Raw genomic sequence first — 27,840 nt, 5'->3', positions numbered from 1 at the left:
CTTGCTCATAACTCTTTGCCTTCAGTCAAATTTTCAACAAACAGGTCCTCTCTAAGGCCACATGTGTCATGATGTCACAAAACAAACATAAGCAATAGCAGCATACAAGACAATGTCTGACAAAGATCAAATGACATTTACATTTATTAATTTGGCAGATGCTTTTATGCAAAGCAACTTGCAAGGAACAGTACAACACAAGCAATTACTCATTCAGCTTAATGTATATCTTCTCTTGTCCGATATCCACATAAAAGTAATGAACTTTGTTTAAAAGTACAGGACAGAGACAAATTACAAAGGCAAGGCAACACAAAAATTAAGCTCATTGTTTATTTGCAATTCGCAGTATGTAATACTGCCACCCTGTGGCTTTAAATATCAAACATTCAAAACAATGGAAAAACAAACATTGAAACCAAAAATCCCTCTCTTACAAAACAAGTGTAGGTGGAACAATATACAGTATATATGCTGATACAATGACTTTCTCATGGCACTTTGTGATCACTGTGAAAACTGAGTGTTCGCATGAGACGAATTATAAATACTTTACAATTCATTTCAGTAGCAGTTTCATATCAATATCTGTGCCAGACAATCAACAATGAATGTGACAGGTATGAGTGGGTGACATGCACGTGTGCAGGGCAAAAATAAACACATTGAGTTATGATCAGGCCTGACTCAGTCAAGCTGTGCTATGATTCTTTTCTAGGCGATATATACTGATTGGAAATATATAGTTAAGTGGCCCCAAAAAAGTATTTAAAGAATGTTGACACTACAATGCGCATCCACAAACAAATAATGCTAGCTTTTCTCAGCACTAACTTCACTTTTATAAGCTGCGGAGCATTAAGGTGATTTTTAGTTAGGGGGACGTCCCGGCTAATACGGGTGTAGTTCACGTTAACTAGGAACATATTCCGTGAACCTTTAAATAATGGTTTACATTTTTGTCTTCATTTTGAATAATAAATATTTTTTAATAATTGAAAACCTAAAATGTGCATTGTAAATGTTTTGCTTGAAAAGTGTGCTTGTGGTATCTATTTAATAAATGTCACTTGGTTTGATATTTTGTTATGCAAAGACATCGAATACTTTGGGGCCACTGTATGCTTTTATTCTGACACTCAAACGTACGGTTTAAAGAATTTGATCTAAAAACCACAGCAATGCCCAGTTGGAGCACATTTGCAAAGCGTATAATGAATGTAATAAGAGTGACATTTACACTGTGTGTGGATAAAGATTATAATCATTAGAGAAAGTCTGGGAATCACATTACACAAACATAGGTAGCCTACCTGGAATATTGGGACACACCTGAATACTGTATACACCTGATTTAAAACAGACTGTAAAGCAGACATCACCTCCATAAACTCATTATTACTGTGATGTACCTCATTAAATCCCACAGTATTTGGCTATATATTCCTGACTATGAAGCGGAGAGACACATCAGAACAATGCACATTTCATACACACACACACACACACACACACGTTTGTGTACAAATATCTCTCGTGTTGATGAACATGTGGAATGGGGTCACTTGAGGCTGCCGCAGCAGCTGGACTTCTGCTTCTGTGACTCGATGTAATCGTGGATCTTGAACTTGGGCTCGTGCGGTTGCTGAGCACTTCTGTGCTTCAGTTCTCTGTGTCAGAATAAAACAGATCATGCACATTCATGATCAATTTCAGTGCAATAATCAAAAAAGTAACGTTCGTCAAGACATACTTTTAAATGTTGGCTTGACAAAGCATTGCTTGAAAGCTAGAAAGAACTTTAAAACGCCTGAAGGCCTCCCATAGTTTGAAGATTTGCCATTTCAAAATTATTTATGTATTTGCATTGTTAAACTGTTGCAAGGCCATTGCTAGATAGTTTCTAGGGAGTTCTGGGCAGAGGTATAGCAACCATTATAACTGGGGGGACATGTCCCCCCTCACTATTAGAAATAAAGAAATTTGCCACTTTTTGAGAAATAATAATTACATTTTAATATGTTTATTTTGCTTAATTGCAGAGCAAGTGGAAAGTGCAGCTGTTCGCCTAAACCGAAGCTTTTAAGACCCAGCAGAAGCCTCTGCTAGCTGGTTTTTTCAGCAGTGGGCGGAGCCAACTCAAAAGCTAACTCTAATCCCATTGGTTTGCGCTCACATGTCACAGTCCCCTCTTTGATTCAGCAAATCAGTTCGGGCGAACGCAGACAACGTGATTAATATTAATGAGTCCAACAACCTGCAGGAAAATCTACCTGAGACAAGACGTGAGCAAACAGAATTCATCTTTGACTATTGTAAGTTCATGTTGTTAAACAGATTAAACATTTTACATTTTGGTAACTTTTAGTGAGTTTTAAATCTCTGACCTCTTTATTATTAGTCTTTTTCACTGAAACACTGAATGCACTCGTGTACAACCAGCAACCACAAAACTGAAGGGGACAGACATTCAGGATTTCTTTCATTAAGGTGTTTGACAACAATAGTCTTATGTCATAGTATACTTCTAAACAATATATTGTTCTTTGACTTTTCCATGTTTTTTGTTTGGCTTTCATATTTAGATCAATGAAGTGCTGATGTTTGTGGCATATCTACTTAAGGAAAAAAAAAAAAAAAATCAGTGACCAAGTCAACAATGTAGACAGAGCTTCTGAAATTGTTCAGGTAAGATCATATTTGACAGTGGCATTAAGGAATATTTTTCATGCTTTGATTCTTTGGTTCTGACTGAATGGACCAATGTTTCAAATGTTTGACAGCAGTCATTAAATTATAATTCTTCAGTTTAATATGAAAATGTTCATTCATACATGGTTGCTACATTTTAGTTCTATCATAAAAAAAATTGATATTTCTTAAAAGTTCAGTTGATATGCTTTCTTTCAAATTATATTCTTAAAAACATGTCACTTTTTTTTTTTTTTAAATCACATTCTCAAATTCTTTAAAACTGTCATATTATTGTGAAGAGAGGCTCTCCCAATTTTCAGATTGTTCCTACACCCCTGATTCTGGATAATAATCAGGGTGTTCAAATGAGTTGGCCAGTTATCTTCCAGTTTCACAGACAGACAGACAGACAGACAGACAGACAGACAGACAGACAGATAATTCTCCAACCTTGCTATGGCAAGAAAAGCAAGTTCCACATTGACACCAGTCTTGGCACTTGTCTCCATGAAAGGAACTCCATATTCCTTAAATTCAAGAAAAAGCAGAGCACTGTAGTTGATTAAAAAAATACTTTAGGTTTTAATAAAATCTTTTAAGAAATAGTTCACCCAAAAATGAAAATTCTCATGATTTATTCACCCTCATGCCATCCCAGATATATATGACTTTCTTTCTTCTGCAGAACACAAATGAAGATTTTTAGAAGAATATCTCAGCTCTGTAGGTCCATATGATGAAAGTGAATGGTGACCAGAACTTTGAAGCTCCAAAAAGCACATAAAGGAGGCATAAAAGTCATCCATAAGACTGTAGTGGTTAAATCCATGTCTTCAGAAGTGACGTGATAGTTGTGGGTGAGAAAAAGATAAATATTTAAGTCCTTTTTTTACTATTATTTGTGTTCAGCAGAAGAAAGTCATACACATCTGGGATGGCATGAGGGTGAGTAAATGATGAGAGAATTTAAATTTTGGGTGAACTATCCCTTTAAGGTGTTTACTGATCATTTGTAATGGCATAAAACACTGGTACATGGTGTTCAGCAGATTTGAACCTTACACCCTACTTACACCAGATGTGACCGATGACACTCACAATGACTTCAGTGTTGAAGCGGCACATCATCTTAGAATGTTCACTAACTTGGGCAGTGTTGGTGTAATGCATTACTAAGTAATTAATTACTATAATTACATTACTTTTTCATTGAAGGGATTGCTGTTAATTTCAGTAATGTAATTACAGTTACTTCTGATGTAATTGTGTTAAATACTGTGTAGACTCTAGAACAATTCTATATAAAACAACAGTGAATTTAAAATTGAAACTTAACGTCTAATGTTAAAATATATGTTTTCTAATTTAATCCAGCCAATTTAAATTCTTTGGCTAGTTCATGAATAATTTATTTGATTTTATATGATTTATTTGAAAGAATTAAAAGAACAGTGTCATGTCTATCCTTGTATTTTTCATCTGGTCAAGGTTGATAAGGGTTTTAGAAAGTAATAAGTAATGTTGTTCATAATTGTACCTTAGCCAGCTTCTGCCCCTCCTCAAGTGTGATGACCCTCTCAGCTGCCATATCTGACTGTAGGACAACAATTACACATGAAACATCAACTGTAATCACATACCATAGTGACTTATGGTCCATAAACTTTCAAATACACACCGTGTCAAAGGAATAATTATGACATCAACATAATACACGTTAACTTGATTTTACTGTGATAAAATCAGGGAATTACCAGCATTACTGCGTTTACCAGGTTACAGGGTTTACCACTGTTACATCATCTTGACAACGAAGATCTAATATTAAATATAACTTTTACAAATACAGTTGGTATGCAAAGTTATCACATTATTTTCAGTGGTAACTAACGTTATGCCACAAATGCTGTCGGTAGAGCTTAACTTGTATTGAAATCCAAACATTACTTAATTAAATGAGTTTTTTCTAGCTTTATCGGTCCATTAGGGGGCACTATCTAATCCAGTGCAAAACCCCTAGTAAAAAAACATCCCCTAACTGTACATTAAAACATGAGAAAAAGGGGACCTTCTGCTTAAAATCCATGTGCCTAAATTGAATTGCTTGCCTAAAAAGCTAAACAGACCAGGAAAATCCAGAAAAAAAAAAGATTAAATAAAAAGTAAAAAAAAAAATAGATTTGCAGCTGTGTGTTTGCGTGTCTGCACATGCATTTGTACATTGTACCTTTCTAGGGGGCTGCTGCTTATCTCTTTCTCTATACTCCTTTCAGGAAGTCCCACTTACCTTGTTGCCAAGCAGCATGATGACCACATCCTTCTGTGCATACTCATAGATTTCAGTCAGCCAGGCCTGCATAGCGATAGACATGCACATAAAAACAACACTTTAAGAAAGAAACAAATACTTTCAATAAAAATTAATATCATTTTACTGACAACAGCAAGGAAATGAGCATATTTCGTTAACTGGGTCATTCCTAGTAGATTTTCATTCCCCATCATGTGTCTTAATATATTGGATACAATCTTAAACTCGAACCATTTTAAGATGGAGATAACATTTTTTAATTTTCTTTTATTGCAATATCACTATCAGTTGAACATATGTGGAAATTATTAATAATTTCACTACTTTAGTTTGAGCTGATATTGTTTTTGTTTCATGTCCCTAATTAAAATGGATTAGCAATGGATTTTATGATGTTTTGTGGTATTAGTTGGTTAAGTAAAATATAATGTTTGATAAAACTGCAGAAATTGTCATTTTTACAGTATATCATAATTTGGAAAAATCGTTAATAAAATATCAAAATTAATCTCGGGTTGACACCCTCATGTATACTAACTGTCAAGCTTTCACTGTCCAATGACTCACTTTAGTTAGTTTTTCCATTCTGTTAGTAAATGATCAAATTTTAATAAGGAATGTCAATTGATTAAAAAAGTTGAATGGAATTAATTACATGATGTGCCGATTAATTAATCGCAATAAATCACATACCAATATTTACTGAGAAAAAAAGATAGGCTAAAAAATAATTCATATATAAAAAAATATTATAATTCAGACTATTCGAAAACATTACTTCATTACTACACTCCTTTATTTAAAAAGTGTAATATATTAACAAATTACATTAAAATAATGTAGCCATGAAGTGTTTCTCCTAAACAATGCTTCAAGTTTTTAAAGTAATTATTCAAGAGCTAGTAATAAAATAGAGAACAGTCAACAGTGCTTTGTTTTTTTTAAGGAACAGCAGCAATTAGTCATTTAAAAATTGTGACACAAAAACAAAAGAAATTCAATGAAAAAATTGAACAAATTAAATGTACTGTGTGATTATTATATATTCATTAATAAAGATTCTATACAGTCAGAGATTGACTGAAAAGCAGACCTGTTTTTAAAATGTATTGGGCTTCAAGCTTCTGAAGTTATCCAGCTAAGGACGGTGAGTGCTCTTCTATTTTTCTTGTCAATATTGTTGTTTGATTAATATTTACTTATAACAGCTGCAGCACATCTATTAGGCTGCATTTACGCATCTCACAGATCATATATTTTTATATCAGATTTTTGTCCTGTCTTCATCACGTAATACATTAATGGCTTACATTAATATCACGTCAAGACGGTGCAGATTTTGTCCCGTCTGTTAACACTCTCGTAAAACATTAAAGTCTGTTTACATTCATATTGCGTCAAGAAGCACGTTTAAACATTCACGCGCGGCTGCATTCAATACGAGAAACTACCTGTTTCACAGGATGTCACCGTATGACCGCGCCGCCATGTTTGTGACCGATATTCCATATACCTTCATTGTGCTGTGAGATGTGACAAAAATCTTCTCCAAGAGTTAAAAGAAGCTCCTACATTCACAGTGGTCAAAATTAGAACATTAAAAAATAAATAAATAAAATTTAAAAAGTATACTTTCAAAAAACAATAAGAATGCACAAACACATTTAAAATTACAAATCCCTCTCCACTGCCCCTCCCCGAGAACCCTCCAAAAAGGCCAAATATCTACCCCACTTCCTGTTAAACAAATCCTATTTTCCCAGCCTTCTACATATCACCTCCTCAAATGCCGCCACCCCGCCCATCTCTTTGCACCACTCCTGAAATGAGGGTGCTCCAGCCGACTTCCATCCCCCGAGAATGATCCATCTGATGATCGTAACTCCAGCTAGGACCCAACTTTTTATATGTCTATCCCCTAAATTAATGACTGCCTCATCACCTAAGATACAGAGTCTGGGGCAAAATAAAAACTGAGTGTCCAATACGTCATACATAAAGCTCTGAACCCTCAACCAAAATTCTTGGATCTTTACACACCACCAAAAAACATGGGTTGTGTCTCCAACTTCTGATTGGCATCACCAGCAGGTGGGTGTGTCTTTTAAGACCAAGCCTATACAATCTAGAGGGGATCCAACAGAATCTATGTAAAATCTTAAATTGCATAAAGCACACCCTTGCATCTCTAGATGCAGACTTGACATTTTTTAGAATCCTAGCCCACACTCCCTCCTCCAATACTAAGTTTAAATCTTTCTCCCATAATCTCGAGAGAAGTTGAAACTCCATCCCCCAGACTCTGAATTAGCAGGGAGTAATACACTGATGCCTCATGACCTTTTCCAAAAGCAGCAATCACCATTCCCAGAGCGTCTGCTGCTTTAGGGGGGTGTATGCTACTCCCAAAAATAGTACAGGTGGCGCAGTTGTAAACACCTAAAGAAATTAAATCTGGGAATCCCAAAATGTTGGAACCATATTTTCACAAGGATCAACACTCGACTCTCATATAGGTCGCAGAGTGTAGTAACCCCACTCACAATCCACTCTGATCAGCAGAAAGGGGACTTATTAATACAATTTAGGGTTCAGCCATATGCTCGAGGCAACATTTAAATAAATGTCCGAATTAAAAACTCTGGACACTTTTGTCCATAGCGAGTGCCAATGCGAGATAACGGGGTGTAACTTAACTTCTCCGGTTAGTTTAATAGAAAGGCTTTGCAATGGCGAAATAGGGGCAAGATCTTCCTGTTCAATACAAAACCAGGGAGGGGCTCTCTCAGGTGGAAGTGACCAATGAGCCTTAGCCTTAGACCGAATGCATAACAACAAAACAAAATCTTGAGTAGGCCTTGCCCACCTTTATCAATCGGCCTATGCAACTTACTGTAATGTAATCTGGGATGTTTACCATTCCAAATGAAGGACTTCACTATGCTATCAAATTGCTTGAAAAAAGAGTGGGGGAGATCTATGAGGAGAGACTGTAGCAGGTAGCTGATTTTTGGAATACAATTCATTTTAATAACATTAACCTTCCCAATCATAGATAAATGTAATGAAGCCCACCTGCCCACATCGCACGAAAACCTTTTTATTAAAGGGTCAAAATTAACTAACTAAACCACACAAATTTGCTGGGAAAAAATGCCCAAATACTTAATGCCCTGTTTGGACCACTGGAAGGCACCCAGCTGAAGAGCAGTTATTGAGCAGTTCGCTGTCAGAACCAAAGCTTCGGATTTAGACCAATTAACTCTTTAGCCTGAGAACTTACAAAAGGAATGAATAATTCTGCAGAGGCAAGGCATAGATCTAGTGGGGTTGGAGACGAATAATAAAATATCATCTGCGTAAAGCAAAAGCTTATGCATCACACCTCCCGCCACCACCCCTGGAAAATCATCCTCCTTTTTTATCATGGCTGCTAATGGTTCCAGGGCAAGACAGAACAATAATGGGGAAAGAGGGCAATCCTGGAAATTAATCCATTCGTTTGTACCACCGCTACAGGGTGTCTATAAAGTAACTTAATCCATCCAATAAAAGTATTCCCGAACCCATACATTTCCAAAATCTTAAAAAGACAATCCCATTCTACCATATCAAACTCCTTTTCGGCGTCAAGTGAGATGGCAGCGACCGGAGTTTGATCATTCCCCACTGACCACATGATATTGATGAAATGCCTAATGTTATCAAAAGAGCTGCGGCTCCGAATAAACCCCACCTGATCTATATGTATAAGAGATGTCATAACTTTACTTAATCGGTTAGGCAAAATTTTTGACAATATTTTAACGTCTATCTGGATCAGGGAAAGTGGACGGTAACTCTTACACTTGTTTGGATCTTTGTCTTTAAGAATCAGACTGATCCGGGCTTGTGTCATGGTTGACAGAAGCTTTCCATTCTTTAATGATTCCGTATAAACTTCTAACAAAAGTGGAGCCAGTTCTATAGCATAAGATCTAAAAAAAAAATTCACTGGCAAATCCATCTGGCCCTAGAGCCTTGCCTGTAGGCAAGGACTTAATTACCTCGCCAAGCTCCTCCAAGGTTATCTCAGAATCAAGAGAAATTTTTTTTGCTCAGTCGTCAGTTTAGTGAGTTCTAATGGTTCCACAAATTTTCTAATATCTTCATCAGTAGACGAAGACGTAGAACTATAAAGATCAATATAGAACTCTTTCAAGGCATTATTAATATTAGTGGCCGAGGTAAAAATTTCACCACCAGCAGATTTCACTGAGGGAATGGTAGAAAAAGACTCTCTGTGATTTATATATCTAGCCAAAAGCTTCCCTGCTTTGTCCCCCAACTCAAAATATTCAGTCTTGCCCTGAATAACCAAAACTCCACTTTCCATGACAAAATAGCATTATATCTGAATTTCAATTGAGTCTATTCTCTGAGGCCATCAGAGGACATTCTGCACTTCAGCTCTGCCTCTGCACTTTTAATATTCCCTTCCAACTCCACGAGTTCTCGTGCTTTGGATTTTTTGGCGAATGAGGCATACTGTATGATCCAGCCCCTAAGAACTGCCTTAAGTGCCTCCCAAGCCACGCCCACAGAGGATACTGAGGACCAGTTGGTCTCCATATTAAAAAAAATCAATTCTAGAATAAATCTTATGGACTGCTGAAAAAAAATTTATAGTTCCTACCAGATGGGTTCAGAAGTCTCCAAATATCTGTAAGACCAAGATTTTTACACATCCTATGAAGCGCCATTTTTGCTCTAGGGGGCTTACACACTTTTGCTTCACTATGATCAAGGACTGAATCCATCAATAGATTAAAGTCTACTCCAGGTATTATATCATGAGGGGTGCCAGCGGCTTGCAACATCTCTTCAAGATCTATAAAAAAAACCCTGATCATCAGCGTTAGGTGCATAAATATGCCAAAATTAGACATTGCCCCTGAATTTCTGCTAAAACAATGACTCTGCCTAATTTATCTTTAATCTGTTTGAGACATTTGAAATGTAGATGCTTACTTAGTGTAATGACTCCCCAGCTCTTACTTGAGCCAGCACAAAAGAAAAAATGTCCACCCCATATCTTCCCAAATTTTTCAGCTTCGGGCGGAGAAAGATGTGTTTCTTGAAGAAACACTATATCTTATTTTTTACATTTAATAAAAGAAATAACCTTCCTTCTTTTTATGGGGTGCCCCAACCCATTCACATTCCATGTGGAGAGAGACTGTCCACTCATATTAACATTTTGACATATTAGAAAAAGTAGATTGTGTGTCAAAAACAAAATTATAAAGAACACATTCCAAGATTAGTACAACAATCAAACCAGAGCTCACGTTAACCGAATGTTTCCATCATTGACCGATTTATTTTTAGCAGTGACAGAAAAATCTGAAGGCCGTCCGTCATTTTGACGGATTACACGGAGGGTGATATATTGTAATTTGTAACTGTAATTCCCGCCCTTGTCCAGTTGGTGGCGAGTGCGCATATTAATTAGCTATTATCTAGTTACTAGTATTGTCTTGTCTTTGATCTCAGTGCATGACATCTTTGTCCTATGTAGCTTTAGTCATCGCTACATACAATTGTAAAAATGTCACGGCAGTGAGTGTGAAAAGTTTTTCAAATGGCCAAATAGTTGTGATGTTGTTGATAAGAGGTGAAAAAAGAGGGCCTGCTGCAGATGCGGTGGAAGATGAAGGACAAACAACAGACAACGTTTATCAGTCACCAGCAGTTAATGTTACAGGGCAAGCAAGTGGCAGCAAGAAAGAAGCTGCAAGAGACTGACCGGTAGCTTAGGGTATTAGAAAGCACCTCCAAAATGGCACCAAAATAACAAAAAAACAAATGTATGAGTCGCTTTGTGTTCTCCATGCGCGTTTGTGATGACGTAAGATGAACGCAAATGGACCGGGGTTCAGTAGAATCGAGTGTGAAACCAGACCAAAGCTGCGGGGGGCACTGGGAACAAATCGCACTTGGAATCGGACCTCAGCAAACGTGCCCAGTGTGAAAGCCCCCTTAGAGTCCATTTACGCCACAACTAGGCTAAGTTTTAACTTACGCACAGCTGGTACAACCAGACCCAGGTGCAGGAGGAGCAATGCTGTGAGATTTCCTCCCGGTGAAGCGAGTTCTTGCAGGATCGGGAAATGCCACGAGTCCTGTAAACTTTTGATCGCTTCCCTGGGAGAAATGTTTCCCGACTTCAAAACTTTGGCTCAAGTAGCGCTGGTAATTCCAGTCTCCAGTGTGGCAGCAGAGTGCAGGTTCAGCCTCCAGAACCAAATTAAAACTGCCACGAGAAGTCGTCTGTCCGAAGCAAAGATGCTAAATCTAATGACAATTGCCTCAGCATCAGTCTCCCTTGATGCGTTTGATTACGCACAGGCGGGCACACAGTTTAAGTCGATGCGGACCAGGAGGAAGGTTGAGTTTTGTTCAGTTCGTTTTTTGTGTTTTGTTCATATTTTAATTGTATTTGTTTTTTTTGTAATATTGCATTGTTAATATGTCGCGTTTCAGTGGCCTCCACTGTCACTGCGGGCGGGAAAAAAAAACATTCATCTGCTTCGTGTGGTGTCTCTGTTGTTCATCTGTTCTCTTCATAAATAAATAAATGCATAATCTGCTATATGCTCGTCCTGTAAATTCATGATTAAAAATGAAAATGTGAATGAAATTAAAAGCTATTAAATGTCTTATCATAAAAATATGAAAATTAAAATGACGGGTAATAATAGATTATGATGGAAATTTCACGACCCTGTCCATCAAAATGATGGATGAGAAAGTCTACTGTATCCACTGAATCAAACCCGAACTTCTGCCCGAACAAAACAAACAGAAATAAGAAAAACGTGTGCTTTATCCCCGTGCACGACAGCGCCAACTGGTATCCATCCCTCTAAGCACAAACAGTCCGTGTACGCCTACGAGAGCCCCCGCGACAACTTTGCAGTCAGACACAATTACACAACATAAGATAATCTATCAAACAAACTCCAGCCAACAGGCGGAATAAACACAAAGAATGTGTAGATTCATCCACATAACTGTCCCGAAGGTGTGTTCCTCCACAAAACAAACTCCAGCCGCTAGCAGAACCAGCACAAAAAGTAACAAAAAAAGGCACTCAGTTTCCTCGGGCAGTCAAGTGAATGTTAAGCGAGTTGTCCAATCGGCTGCAAACATGAGTACCACAAAATAACTTACTCCATTGACTTTATGAAGGACATCGCTTGCTGTGGGCATGTGAATACCTTATGACCAGCCTTAGCATCTATTCTCAATTTGTCCGGGAACATCAGTGCAAAAGCAACCTTCGCAAAGACTGGGAACAAGAAAATGCTTCTTTCTTCGAAGAAAGCATTCCTTTATTCCTTGCCTCACGTAACACGAGATCTTTATCGGATGATCTCAGAAATTTGGCCAGAATTGATAGAAGCCCATCTCCCTCAGTGAATCGCTGAGCCGGAACCCTGAAGCTCGCTCGATTTCCAGCTTATGGCCTGTTATGTCGAGCAGACTCGGAAAGAGCCCGTCCAGGAATTTCACCATATCCTGACCCTCTTCGGCCTCAGACATTCCAACAATACGGACATTATTCCGCCGGCCATGGTTCTCCAAGTCCTTCAACTTCTCCCAGACACGCTCCAAATCAACCTTGGTTGCTAGCGGATTAGCAGATAATTCCCTCTCCGATGACTCCAGATAATCGATCCATTTCTTGACATCCCCCACTCTTGTAACCACCTCAGAGAATTTAATCTCCATGGCAGTGATCGATCGATGTATTACAGCAAGATCCTCCAAGTCAGCAACGACCTTCGTCAGCATTGCTGACATGTTCAACTTTTCTTGCCGAAATTCCCACATTTCTCCAACCAAATCGACTCCCAGGCTCGAGGCCTCTGCGGGGGTGTCAGCTTGAGCACGTAAGTGTCTTTTAATGTCTCCAGATCCTGAGATTTTGAGTTTTTTCACATATTGTGCTCCTAGAACTGTTATGGAACAGAGTGTATCGAATCTCACTAGTTTATGACATTAATAGTGTTAAAACTAGCAAAGTGCGCAGAACTCGGCATTCACATGTCCAAACCTTGCATGGCGTCACGTGACTCCACCACAGACAATTTTTTAAATACTGTGACTAAATCAGATCACACAAAAACATTTGTAATATCTGAATGAGAGATGTTTATGGTGATGCGTCGGTGGGCGTGTGTACTCGCCGGTGTCCTGAAATTTTTGTTTTTTGAGATTTTCGGCTGCACTGGGCGGAGCACACATGAATATTAATGAGTTTCCTGTTTTTTGTTAAAGCGACACTGATAATACTTGTGCTGCTCCCTGGATTTCAATTCATCTAAACTATGTTTTCGCAAAGGTAACTTTGTTAAACTAAGTTAGGCGTATACTATAATGGTTCATCTTTTCACAACAATGTATAGATTGTGTTGTGTGTTTTTTTCAGAATGATTACAGCCATTGATTTGCTTCTGGTATCATAAGGATACTGCTCCAAGTAAATAAATTAACCAACAACTGTAAGTATTTTATTTAATATTCTTCTGTTTTCCTTTGTAAGGCTTTAAAACTGTGTTGTCGGATAATGTCACAACTGTATCAGTGTGGCATAATAAAAAGTTTCTGTTGTGATTATTCTGTGCTATTCTTGCTCATTTGGTAAAAATAACTTTGTGACGAGGAGGAGGGCGTGGCCGGGCCGAGAGGATTCATGCCCAGCGCTGAGTTGTCCAATAAGCGGGAAAGAGATAAAACTAGGAGCAGGGGACGCCAGAGAGAGAGAGAGAGAGAGACACACAGCAGTTTTGTGTGCGCGCTTTTGTTATGTTTCAGTTCAGTGTTTTATGTTGAATTAAAGTCTCTTGATTGTTAATCCGGTTCCTGTTTCCTCCTTTCCCGATGAACGATTGGCTTGTCTGCCACACTGGTGCCAAACCCGGGACTGGAGGAAGACGTGCCTTCTGAGAGTCCTCACCACTGACGGAGGATTGCGATGCCGATGGTACTGGACCAGTCTGCCAGCAGACAGAGGAGCGGCTGCCGTCTGCCAGGAAGCGGAGGAGCCATTGCCATCCGCCAGGGGACGGAGTCGCCACTGCTGTCTGCCGGATGTACTGGTGGGCGTGTGTACCCACCGATCACACATCAGACTTGCTGGCGTATAGAGATGAATCGTGGATAAAGTATCTTCAAATGTCCATGAATGTTCAATTTGGCAATATTTGTGCTGTCTTCAGACCTGTATGAACTTTTCCTGGGACTTGGCATGGATCAAAAGCAATTTATGTTTTTCTTGATCTCGTTTTTCGGATGTTTTTCCATTGACCGTCGTTGTTTTCTCCCGCTGATGGTCACAAATGTGGCGGCTGCGGGGAAAAAGTGACGTAACTAAAACAGGTCAATCCACAGTTTTCCTGAGTAACCACTAGGTGGCGCCATGATGATTCTAACGACCTGTTTTCTGTTTCTGGTCTCCACACACAATGTAAAACTAACTGAAACAAGCGATTCCCCAGGGTGTGCTGAGTGACTCCAGCCAGGTCTCCTAAGCAACCAAATTGTCCCGGTTGCTAGGGAGGGTAGAGTCACATGGGGTAAACTCCTCATGGTCGCTATAATGTGGTTCTTTCTCGGTGGGGCACGTGGTGAGCGTGAGCGTGGTTGCCGCGGTGGATGGCGTGAAGCCTCCACACGCACTATGTCTCTGTGGCAACGCGCTCAACAAGCCATGTGATAAGATGTGTGGGTTGACTGTCTCAGACGCGGAGGCAACTGGGATTTGTCCTCCGCCACCCGGACTGAGGCGAATCACTACGCTACCACGAGGACTTAAAAGCACATTGGGAATTGGGCATTCCAAATTGGGAGAAAAAGGGGAAGATCCCCCCCCCAAAAAAAAGAAACGAGCGATTCAGATGGAGAACAACCATTTAAGTGTTATTTAGAGTACAAATTAATGTCACACTCAACTTGTGCAGTTGTTGGCTGTCATAACTCAAAATAGTTAAAGTGCACCTATTATGATTTTTTTAACGTACCTAATTTTGATTTAAAGGTCTCATACAATAGATTTACATGCATCCAAGGTAAAAAAAATAATAAATTTAATTTGCTCATAATTTAAATTGCAGCATTACCATTTTTTCCCAGTGTCAAAAATGACTCCAATGATCCGTTCTAAATGATTCATTCTAAACTCCTCCTTCCAGAGAGCCTACTCTGCTCTGATTGGTCAGATGTTCCAGTCTGTTGTGATTGGTCTACCGCTTACAGCGCATGTCGGAAAGGAAACGCCTACTACCATATCAGTTTCAGCTCCGTCTGAAAAAATTCTGTTTTACCTTACGAATTTGAGCCCGAGTCCGATGGTGATACATCGGCAGATCAACCCAAACCACCATCGCAAGCATGACGAGAAAAGGACGTTTCTCTGTGGTAAGTTTATATGTAGTTTGACAATAACGTGAGTTAGCCGGTTAGCAGAGGCTAATAGCTAACAGGCTAACAGCCTGCACTGGCTGTACATGTGAACAGACCAGAGGCGGGTTTTTTGTTACCAAATTACGTAGGTTAGTTCAGGAAGTAAGTCTGGAATTACTAACGACTCGTTTCAGGTGTTCAGAATCGGTTCTTTCTTTTGGGTGTCAATAATTCCATATTTCGTGCACTTTGATTTTTGAAACTTTGCAGACTTTTTTACATTCACAAACAGCTATATAACACACTTCATGAAAGGTAATATTTGAAAAATCATAATAGGTGCTCTTTAATGATATCAACGTAACTCACCTTGGACCATCTCTTCATGTCATCTACACACTCATTTTATAAAAATGGTCATCTCGACTCTGTGAAGTATCGACACTATGGATTCACATGTTTTATGACAATTTCTACAAATGTAATGCTTTAACTGCTAAGAATAAACGCTGACGCGTGTGAAAACACTGGAGACCGGAAATTGAAAACAGGCCAAATGTGGATAGAGCGCAAAAGTGACCGCCCACTTTTTCAGCCGTCTGGGTTCCGTAAGTATTTTTCCCATTTATTTCTTCCATAGACTTTTTATAAAATCCTTCATAAAAGAGTTCCGAGCCATGAACCGAACCAACCATCTCTGAGGTGAATCACATCACCAACTTCGTTTTGAGGCAAAAAAGTATTTGAAAATCGGACATAAAGACAAAGGTATAAGGCTGTGTACTTACCGTCTTTCATGAGGGCACGGACTACAATCCCATGAAGCATTGCGAATGATGTCATTGAATTAAAAACTATGGGAATATATAAAACTATTGATTTTAGGTTGTTGATTATAAGTATTGAAACAATATACTTTACATTTATTGAAAAATATCCCGATATGTACAAATATATAAGTAGGTTAAGGGTGAAGGGAGACCATCTCGATTACGTCATTCACGGTGCGTCATGGGAGTGCGCAGTCGCTCCGAACCATGTTTCGCGGGTTTGGTTGGACACGGTTCTCTGATTGGTGAAGTTTCTCTGCTGTACAATGGGTAATGTAGTTGTTTACCATGAATTCCGCTATCAAACACGATTTGTAAACAATGAAGTTGAGATAACACAGATGCATGGTTTCAACAAAAGATTCAACCATCAATGAACAACCTCATAGCTCACAGTATGTCTGTCTTTAAAAGTTTTTAAGTTATTTTTGAAAATCAATTCATCTATGGGATAAATGAATGGGATTTTTACTTCCGGAACCACACTGTTGCGCTCTATAGAGAGCACGCACACATCTGCATGCGAGCATTTAAAAAGCTTCCAGCTGTAGATAAACAGTGTGCGGGTACGGAATTGAGTCAGTACTCTGTACTTTTAGCTGGTGGCTATTAAAATATTAAACAGAGCAGAAATTTCGCGGCACCTCTAGCCAGTCCTGATGGCATCCAGTTTGGGAACCACTGGTCTATGTACTCATGCATCAGATGGACGCATTTGGAGCACCTCACTTTGGTTGCACTGCATCTTACTAGTTAGTTTTCAGCGCCTCTAATCATAAGCGCTGTGTTTTTAGGACACTGTGTCAAGTTAAACGTAGTTTGAAACTTTGAAAAGCATGTCTTGAGATCCCTGAATTCTGTTGTGCTCGGTCCAGCTGTTATTTAATGAGGCGACTTGCCTCGTGCTTACTGCCCCTTACTGCATCACAGTGGTACATCAAGCTTGAATTGCTCTGATGGTGGGAACATTATTTATTACAGAATTTATGAACAAGTTGGGGGCATGATTAATTGCGTTCATATTTTAACAAGTTATTTTACATTTAACTGCATAAAATCAATGTGTTAAATCAACACCCCTAGTAATAATTATTAAAGTTCAAGTGCCTAAGCATATTTCGGAAAGTCTAGTACTGTATACCCTAAATAAATACATCCTTCAATTGCAACACAAGCATGTTCCTTTCTTTAAATTCTCTCATCATTTACTCACCCTCATGCCATCCCAGATGTGTGTAACTTTTTCTTCTGCAGAACACAAATGAAGATTTTTAGAAGAATATTTCAGCTCTGTAGGTCCATACAATGCAAGTGAATGGTGACCAGAACTTTGAAGCTCCAAAAAGCACATAAAGGAGGCATAAAAGTAATCCATAAGACCTCAGTGGTTTAATCCATGTCTTCTGAAGTGATTTGATCAGTGTGGGTGAAAAACAGATCAATATTTAAGTCCTTTTTTTACTATAAATTCTCCTCTCTGCCCAGATATGCACAAAGAGTGTGAATCGCCAAAAACAAAAGAAGAATGTGGAAGTGAAAGTGGAGATTGATAGTAAAAAGAACTTAAATATTGTTCTGTTTCTCATCCACACCTATCATATCACTTCTGAATACATTGATTAAACCACTGGAGTCGTATGGATTACTTTTATGCTGTTTTTGTGCGTTTTGGAGCTTCAAATCTTTTGGCACTCCTTCACTTGCATTGTATGGACCTACAGAAATACTCTTCTAAAAATCATAATATGTGTTCTGCAGAAGAAAGTCATACACATCTGGGATGACATGAGGGTGAGTAAATGATTAAATAATTTTAATTTTTGGGTGAATTATTCCTTTTAAAGTTCAAAATGTAATACATGACAGGAATGACCCATTTAATAGTTTATAAGTTATTTTAAATATGTTGAAAGGTTTGCGTCTTACTCTAATGTTGTCAAAAGAGGTCTTTCTTGTGATGTCATATAGCAGCAGTAAAGCTGTAAAGACAGAGCAGGTTCATTTCATCCTTAACTGTGAACTGTCACTGTTCTTAATAATAGACAGATTTTACTGTGTTGTTTAAACATTTCCCACAGATACTCAAATTATAACAGAATTTTGTCTGTCTCTAGACCAGAGGTGCCCAAACTTTTTCCTGTGAAAGTGGCCGTGGGCCATAAGTAAACATTGTATTATATCAAACTGTATTATATTAAAATATAAAAGTTGCCCTGGTTCCCCTCCTTTATGATTTTATTATATAAAAAACCCATTACTTGCAATCTCCTTAACTAATGCGATGAAGAGCTGCGTCAATGGCATATGTAATTTTTTTCCCTCTTTTCATATATGGCAAGGTAAGCCAATCAAAGGTTATCCCAACTTTTTGGGCATCTCTGCTCTAGACTGTACAGCACGTGGAGTAAAAATGTGTTTAATATAGGGCTGGGTGATATACTGAATATTTACAGTAGCCTATATTTGCAACATTAGGAATACTGCAGTGATTTAGCTTTTTATATACCAATTCTGCAACACCTCCCTGTTTAAGAATATTAAAACAGATATGTTAAAAGTGTCTCCGTTTTAAAATGTGGTAGCAAAAATAGTGTTAGAGTTGGTAAGTTCTGTTTCATGGAAATGATCAAACTGTTAATAAACTGAAGAGTCAGATTTGTTTGCTGCATCTCTGAAAAATGCTCAAATTTGAATGTTAACATAGATAGATAGATATCTATCTATGAATATGTGTATATATATATATATATATATATATATATATATACACACACACACACACACACAGTACTGTGCAAAAGTTTTAGGCACTTGTGAAAAATGTTGCATAGTGTGGATGTCTTCAAAAATACTGACATAAATAGTTTTCATTTATCAATTAACATCATACAAAGTCCAGTAAACATAAAAAATCTAAATCAATATTCGGTGTGACCACCTTTGCCTTTAAAACAGCCTCAATTCTCCTAGATACACCTGGATACAGTTTGTCTTGGTTGTTGGCAGATAGGATGTGCCAAGCTTCTTGGAGAATTCACCACAGTCCTTCTATCTATTTAGACTGTCTCAATTGCTTCTGTCTCTTTATGTAATCTCAGACTGACTCTGTGGGGGCCATGACATCTGTTGCATGGCTCCCTGTTCTTCTGTTCTAATCTTTTCTATTTGCAAAAAAGTAATGGTTGGAAGTCTAACATATAATTGGAATAGATGAAAATAATCAAATTTCACTGCCTGAAAAACATGCCTTAATTATTTTTAACAAGATATTTACTGCATTTTAATTATTGCACCGAACATTTTTAATCTACTTGGAACAATGTCTACTTGCTTGAAATGAGTTCCTCTGAATGAAAAACACCCATTAATGCCATTTCAGAGCAAATACATACAGTAAATATCTACAAATACACAGTATATTAATTATCAAAATGGTAAGAGCTAAAAATATTCAGCTATATCATCCAGTTTAGCAGTTAGTACAGAATCAGATTCAGCAGCAATAATGAAGTCTGTTGGTAGAGATGGCATACTTACCCTGAGCATCTCTGTAGTACGCATGAGTAACACTGCGGAACCTCTCCTGACCGGCTGTGTCCCAAATCTGCCGGAGACAAGAGTTAACAGGTCAAACAGCTTCATCGCAGTTCACTTCACAGTAATTCACAGGTTTGTAAAAATCACTAAGTATGAGCAATTATAATAGTGCAGAGAATGAACTGTTTCCTTACCTGGAGTTTGACTTTCATATTATCCACAGTCACCACCTTATTCTACAGACAACATGAAAAAAAACAACAACACAGGATTTATGAAACCACAATACACTCCATGTGTAAACCAGCCTAAGATGGTTCACTGGTCTTAGCTGGTTTGATCTGATTGGGAGACCAGCTTAAACCAACTTAGGCCAGTTTGCGATGTTTTAAGCAGTGCTGTTTATCTTTTGAATCTGAACAAATATTCTGGAAGCCAAAAACAATAAATGACTTTGTTATTCAAGGAAACTACAGAACACACACAAACCCAAATAGCCAAACAATTGAGCTACTACTAAAGCGAGATGTGTAATGAGCTATTTGCTTTTGTGTGTCCGGGCTGTCGATTTAGACTTAATTACATAGTGAAGATGAAATAACAGCCCGGCTCGCTGCTTAATTTCCTGTTGACGTCAGCCGTTACTTCCTTTGTGAACCAAATGTTTTAAAATCGCACCTTCTGCACTGAGAGCAGCAGACTTAGAAGATTTGATTCACCAATCGGTAGAGCAATTTTGGGAAGAAGTAAAAAAACAAAACATCAATCACTCAAATGAAAGTGAGATTTTCAGAGAGGAGTATTTTCACTGTCATCTGCAGACCTTCACATGCATTTCAGGGCTGATTGACGACAACAATTTAGGCCGACCAATCATCCAATCCTGGATGTATTTACCCAGTTTTAAAAATAATGCTGACTGGCAAAAAAAATCAAGAAGTCATGGGTGTTTAAAGTGAAAACTCTCCATGGTCTTGTGGTTGACAAACATATTAGTAATCAAAAATGCAAGCATTGCCTGCTTAACACACCTCCAGGAAGTTTCACAGAGAACACTGTGAAATCTGAGCACAGCAAAGAACAGAGTAATTTGAGGAGAACATTAACCGGTTCAATAAGAACGAAGACATTTCTCCATTGTGCTTTCACTCAGCATTAACTATCCGGCATGAATGCAAACCGCAATTTCTTTCTCTTGACAGAACTGCTTTTATCAGAGCTCAGATGTCTTATTGTTCTCTGCAGAGACTCCAAGGGCAAAACTGCCAGACATTCATCACTCTTCTTGAGCTACAAAATAAGATGAATTAGTCATTATACTGTATGATTCTAGTGTATTTTCATCTTAAAAGAAATAGTTAACTCAAAAATAATAATTTAAGCACCATCAAAGCATCATAAAAGTACTATCAAAGAAATCTATAAGACTGGCACACTTTATTCCAAGTATTCTGAAGCCATATGATAACTTTGTATGATATTTAAGTTGTTAATCAATGATAATCTTTGCCCCCTGCCATAGCTCTCAAATCACATTTGCAGTCATATTTTTCTATCTTGTCTCAACAGAGTGCAACAGAAGAATATGAAAGTGGAGATTTATAGTAAAAAAGGACTTAAATATTGATCTGTTTCTCACCCACAACTATCATATCACTTCTGAAGACTTTGATTTATCCACTGGAGTCTTATGGATTACTTTTATGCTTCCTTTATGTGCTTTTTGGAGCTTCAAAGTTCTGGTCACCATTCACTTGCATTGTATGGACCTACAGAGCTGAAATATTCTTTGTGTTCTGCTGAAGAAAGAAAGTTACGCACATCTGGGATGACATGAAGATGAGTAAATTTTGTACATTTGTCTTTTGATCCAATTTTCAATTACTTTTTTGCTTCAGAAAGTTTGTAATATTGTGTCGTGTAAGCTGGTTGGTTTGGATCATGGCTTAGAAATCTTTTAGAAGGATATTCTGAAATCCCTGTGGAAGAAATAAATAGAAAAAATACTTCCGGAAACAAGACATCTGAGACTGCTCTGTTGGTCACATGAAATGCGAGAAACATTAGCGTTTGAATAAGATTTGAACGCTAATGCAGAGGGGAAGATTATGAGTAAATAAGGGCTTAAAATTTCAGTGTGTTCCTTACACAACACTACTGGCTTCAAAAGACTAGGAATATACTGTAGCACAAATAGATTCACACGGAAAACTTTTATGCTGCTTTTTTTTTTTTTTTGTCCTCTTTGGAGCTCAGTAATATAAATCACCATCTACTTTCATTGTATGGAAAAGTGCAGCTTGGAAATTATATTACCTAACATCACATTTTGGTGTCGGAACAACATTGTGGGTGAGTAAATTATAACAAATTGTTCCTTTTTGGGTGAACTAACCTTTTAAATTGCTCTCTTTAAAGTCTTAACCTTGCCACTTATTTGAGAAATGACCTTCTATTTTATTTTTATTTTTTCAGGAATGTATGGCAATTTCCCAATGATCACCAGATATGGAAGAACATACACGAAGGCCTCCATTTATCTAGCATAAATCAGTTCTAGCCTTCAATTAGTAGTAATGGCTTTCCATTTCTCTGGCATCAGCCGTGCTCTGCTCTGGTTCTGCTCCCACACACCCTCATACTGAGCAAGTGCTACAAGGAAGAGCCCAAAATAGACACAGGCTATAGTGCTGCTGCTGTGCCATTCAAAAAAACAAAAATAAATAAATATACCAGTGGAGAAATGCTTCACTGTTTCTCTGAGCCGCAGCAGATAAGATGCCTCATTTCAAGCTCATTTTAGACGTTGTTAGCAGGCAATCAAAGCTTACCTTTTGTCTCAAAGCATGCCACTTTCTACTCATTGCTTAAGACAGAAATTGCTCCCTTTACCCTTCGCACCACATCTCAAAATAAAAACTGACCATTTTTAAGGTCTTTTAAGCCTAACCTTCAACTCCCTGTGAAGCGACACGCTGCAAACCCAAACTGACTGTTTTGGCTTGAGGGGAAAAATCTATTTGTGGTGTGTGACAAACTTTATTTTCATTCAATAATACGTTCAGCCTTAATGCTAACTGACAGCAGTCTCTTGCTTTAATGTACATATGTAAAATAGTATATTTACTAAGATGAAGTACGTAAAAACAAGCAAAAAAAAAGCTAAATGCACTTACAATTAAAGCCTATGGGGCAATCACTTTCCCCATAGACTGCTATTGTAAGTGCATAACTGTCGATGCATTTTTTGTAAATCTTGTATTTAAAGCTGAATTGTGTAATTTCTGCACCACTAGAACCAACAAATGGAATTGCAAAAATAGACATTGTTTTCAAAAAATCTTTCTGAATACACCCCTCGTCTGCCGTTTGTATCGAACAAACAGATATCTCCCCCTCCCCCCCCCCCAACTCAAGCCACTGGTCGAGTCACTGTTGTTGTGTCTCATGAGATGGGTCGCTCAAAACAAAGTGTTTACAGTTTTAAAGAAATTGTACAAATGATTTACTTATAGTTGCTTTTGCATATTAGCTGGGATAACAAAGTATTTTAACACAGAAAAAGTTGCACACTTTTTACACAGCTTTAATGTGGAATATTGCTTTAAATACAGCCACAAATAGGCAACGAAGTTTAACAAAACCTATTCCTGTTCTAATCTCCAACCAGGGCTAGCATATGCAGCTCAAGACTCCAGTGCTGTAGGGTGGTTAAGTGCTGTTTTTTATTTTTATCCCCTTTACTCCCAATTTGGAATGCCCAATTCCCACTAGTTAGCAGGTCCTCGTGGTGGCGCGGTTACTTACCTCAATCCGGGTGGTGGAGGACAAGTCCCCGCGCATCTGATCACGTGGCTCGTTGTGCATGACACCGCGGAGACTCACAGCATGTGGAGGCTCATGCTACTCTCCGCAAGCCACACACAACTTACCACGCGCCCCATTGAGAGCGAGAACCACTAATCGTGACCATGAGGAGGTTACCCCATGTGACTCTACCCTCCCTAGCAACCGGGCCAATTTGGTTGCTTAGGAGACCTGGCTGGAGTCACTCAGCACACACTGGATTCGAACTCGTAACTCCAGGAGTGGTAGTCAGCGTCAAAACTCGCTGAGCTACCCAGGCCCCCAGGGTGGTGAAGTGTTGATCATTTAGCCAGACTGAAACGTGAACGAGCATCAGATTGGCCTGTTATAACTGCACACTCCCAAGACGTCTGGAGTGGCACAATGACTTCAGATTCACCGGAGAGGCTGGTAAATGCACAAGCATTACAGTTAAATGCAATGGACAATGAAAACAGTTAAACACACACGAGACTGCTCTACGATAGTGTCCGTAAAGTTATTGACACTGGATATAAATGTTAAAGGGGTCATATCATACATTTCTAATACTTATTAAGGCTGTCGAGTTAACACATTCATTTAGTAATATGAAAAAATGCATTAAAAAATGCTTTACTCATCTGCCACAATAATGTGTCTTTGAATTATCAGCATTTTTATAATTGTTATATATTTATTATTGTTATATATATATAGATTTCACACACATAACATTAAATAAATGAACGCATAAAAAATAAGTAAATATCTTCCAACCATTGGAACAATTCAAGCTTGAACTGCATGATTTTACGAGCCACATAAGCAAGGGCAGTGCAGCTCAACAAACCTCACAAGAAGCGCGGTCACCGAACAAGAGTCAGTGTCACACACAACGTGTTATTGTCAGATGGACAAAGCAAAACAGAATGCAGAGATCTCACGTTTACAGCATCTGACGAATATGTACATAAATCGACAATTAAAAATAGTACAGACGGATCGCGAGAACACATCCTGTGAAAACAGGACAGACTGACAATCTCAATTGCAAATTGAATTGCTGTTGACTGTTGGATTGTTCAATGGTTTGGGGGGGTGGGGGGGAATGATGACTTCTAAATCCACTTTTTGTATTGTCTAATCAATGCTTTTCTCTGCTGCCACAATAATACATTTCAATCCGAATATATCATTCATAATATTAATAGTTAAATCATGTTATTCATATTGAATTATCTTTATTTCGGGGCCTTTCTCAGCAAATATTGATATGTGATTAATGCGATTAATCGGCATGTCATGTAATGAACTCGGTTAAAAATTATAATCGATTGACAGCCTTAATTATTATAAATGTATCTTTATTTAGGGGCCTTTTCAGCAAATATTGATATATGCAATTAATCGGCATATAAAATGTAAAAAATGTAAATTTTAATCAACCAAAAAAAAAATTTAATTCATGTCAAATTACATTTTTCATGATATGACTCCTTTAATCGGAGATCAGTAGTGTAAACATCTTGCACAAAGATAAGTAAACCAGCGCTGTACATTGCTGGCTCACCCTAAAGTCTATCCCCACTGTGGCAATGAAGTTGCCTCCCAGAAAGGCACCATCTTTAAAGCGCACCAGGACGCAGGTCTTCCCCACAGCGGAGTCTCCCAGAAGCATCACCTAAAGGCATCAGGGTCAGAAACAACACGCTTTTTAATACAAACATCCTGGTTTTGTTTGAGCACTAAATGTTCACCACCACCATGTTAAAGTCAACAAGAAATACTGTTCACAACCTATTTTACTTCAATAACAATATATTTAAGAGTGAAACAGGATATTTAATGCAAAAAGATGTCGGGCGGGACTTGATTTTATCCACTGGGAATTGACTGGTTCTTAAAAAGTAGTCTTTACAAGGGAGTCAAGGTTTGTTTGGTTAGCATGGACAGTTAGCCGCTAGAAGCTGTAAGTGCACTATTCGTTGAGCAGAAACCATCTTTTTTCATTGACGGCCATTTAAAAGTTGCCGTGTATTCTGGCAAAATAAATTCATTATATCCTAGTATGACAGTCGCTAGTGGTACTGTGTGCAATCAAGGTCCATACAATGCAAGTGAATGGTGACCAGAACATTGAAGCTCCAAAAAAGCACAAAGGCAGCATAAAAGTAATCCATAAGACTCTAGTGGTTTAATCCATGCCTTCAGAAGTGATATGATAGGTGTGGTTGATGAACAGATCAATATGTAAGTCCTTTTTTGCTGTTAATTCTCCCTGTCCACTAGGTGGCGACATGCATAAAGAACGCAAATTGCCAAAAACAAAAGAATATGAAAGTGAAAGTGGAGATTTATAGTAAAAAAAAAGGACTTGAATATTGATCCGTTTCTCACACACACCGATCAAATCACTTCTGAAGACATGGATTTACCACTGGAGTCTTATGGATTACTTTTATGCAGCTTTTGTGCTTTTTGGAGCATTAAAGTTCTGGCCAAAATTCACTTGCATTTTATGGACCTACAGAGCTGAAATAGTCTAAGAATATTCATTTGTGTTCTGCAGAAGAAAGTCATACACATCTGGGATGTCATGAGGGTCAATGAGAGAATTTTAATTTTTGGGTGAACTGTACCTTTAAAAAGGTAAACAGCGAGAATTTGATTTCATGTTGACTTTAACACCAAAACGAAGCTGCTTTAACTGGAAAAATTGGCCTTTAATCGACAGGAAACTCCAATTGTGAAATGTGTTCCACTTAACTCAATTGTTTATAATATTACAACAGTAGGCCTATTCATTGCCTAACTTAGCTGTCCAGCTGTTGCTCATTTCTGACATTGCAAATAGTTTATTATTGTTCATCTATGCATTTTTTCTCACTACAAGACCAAATATAACCAATGTAGCTCCACTTATTGGACTGAAAAATCTCAAGGGATCATTTTGGATCCCAGAGACCTGAAGCAGTAACGAAATATCACAGTACAAATAGGTATTTAAATGCAAAAATTGACTACCACCCTAGGTAAATATTTATCCACCACTGAGGGAAAGTAAAACTAAGTTGATCAAATATTACGACACTTGACCTCACCCTACATGCGAGTTCCAACCTATCAATTAAAAACTGAATCATTAGACAGTAAGATACTATTTAACCACAACAATACAAACAGCATATTTGCAGCCATTTAAAGCGCCATAGGTGTATGGCTAGACGAACATACCTTTGCATATCTTAGAAAGTGATTTCCGATAGGTCTACCCACGCGCGTGCCACAAGTGCCCACTAATACAGTTAAAATGCATATCACAGACAACAACCTCAATAATTACATCAACCACAATATAATAATAATAATAATAATAATGCACACCTTAAAGGAAACATCAAAATACTCATTGACCGAGGCGCATCGTTCCAGCACATTTCTTGATGTACCGTTTTTAACCCCATTCTCCGTCAATGTTGCCTTTTTGATTGACATCGCGGAAACTAATAATGCAAATCTCGCTTTCGCTATTCTCCTATAGACACGCCGCTAGCTGAATCACTCGTGCATCACATAGTGCATCTCAAACGCGCCCAAACTTCATCACATGCAGGCGGAGGACGAGGAGAGGAAAATATAAATGAAGACGAACACAAATGCATCTATCCGCGAAGCGTCCTACTCATCTTCAATAACGCGCATAATCACAGATCGCTCTAAAGCAATAAGCGCGCAAGCAACAGGCTCCTGTTAGTCATGCACACACCACAGGTGGTCACATCTGATCAGTCTAATTGAGAGGAGGAGACCGACAAATGACACCCCTGCGAGCGACGCGTCCAAACTACAACGCGTCCATTATAATCATAGCAGCTGTCTCTATTCTGCAAGCGCGCACGTTCGTTGATTATAATGGGAGCGTTTTAGTTTAGTAGCGTCGATAATCGTTTCCTATAAGACATAAAGTTGTTTGTCCATCAGGGGGCGCGTGACGGCTCAGAAAGATGAACACCCCATTAAGTCTAATTCAAATCTCAGGAGGTTTTTGGTTTTATTGAAGACATTTCTACACTTAACAGTAATACGTTTACATCTTTTAACTCCAAGGACTGGTATATGACATATAAAAGTAATTTTCCTACCAAGCAAACTCTATAAACTGATAAAAAAAATCCTCTTTTAGTAATCTCA

At 38.2% G+C, this 27,840-nt stretch overlaps 1 protein-coding gene across 2 annotated transcripts; it reads right to left on the bottom strand.

The window, feature by feature from the left end:
• Positions 1–136: 136 nt before the first annotated feature.
• Positions 137–27,530, bottom strand: LOC127450407 (ras-related protein Rab-37-like). 2 transcript variants are annotated; one of them, XM_051714506.1, is made up of 9 exons: positions 27,034–27,530; positions 25,220–25,330; positions 20,016–20,057; positions 19,822–19,888; positions 18,211–18,263; positions 4,982–5,047; positions 4,232–4,288; positions 3,145–3,221; positions 137–1,670 (listed from the first exon to the last, which is right to left on the bottom strand). In XM_051714506.1, exons 1-9 carry the CDS (start codon positions 27,142–27,144, stop codon positions 1,562–1,564), a joined length of 693 nt encoding a protein of 230 aa, XP_051570466.1. In that variant the 5' UTR covers positions 27,145–27,530; the 3' UTR covers positions 137–1,561. The 2 variants fall into 2 exon arrangements, with proteins under 2 accessions (XP_051570466.1, XP_051570467.1); XM_051714507.1 differs by lacking the exon at positions 25,220–25,330.
• Positions 27,531–27,840: the final 310 nt, after the last annotated feature.

Source organism: Myxocyprinus asiaticus, chromosome 13, assembly GCF_019703515.2.
Source record: "Myxocyprinus asiaticus isolate MX2 ecotype Aquarium Trade chromosome 13, UBuf_Myxa_2, whole genome shotgun sequence".
Lineage (NCBI taxonomy): Eukaryota > Metazoa > Chordata > Actinopteri > Cypriniformes > Catostomidae > Myxocyprinus > Myxocyprinus asiaticus.
Note: the sequence above shows the minus strand (reverse complement) of the source record. Positions and strands in the feature narration are given on the sequence as shown.

Bases quoted from the DNA above. Each gene is read 5' to 3' on its own strand.
- LOC127450407 (XM_051714506.1), bottom strand. From the start codon at position 27,144: ATGTCAATCAAAAAGGCAACATTGACGGAGAATGGGGTTAAAAACGGT. The intron at 25,331-27,033 runs GTGTGCATTATT...TGATGCCTTTAG, and splicing joins ATTTTGATGTTTCCTTTAAG to GTGATGCTTCTGGGAGACTC. The intron at 18,264-19,821 runs GTAAGTATGCCA...CTGTCTTTACAG, and splicing joins GTACTACAGAGATGCTCAGG to CTTTACTGCTGCTATATGAC.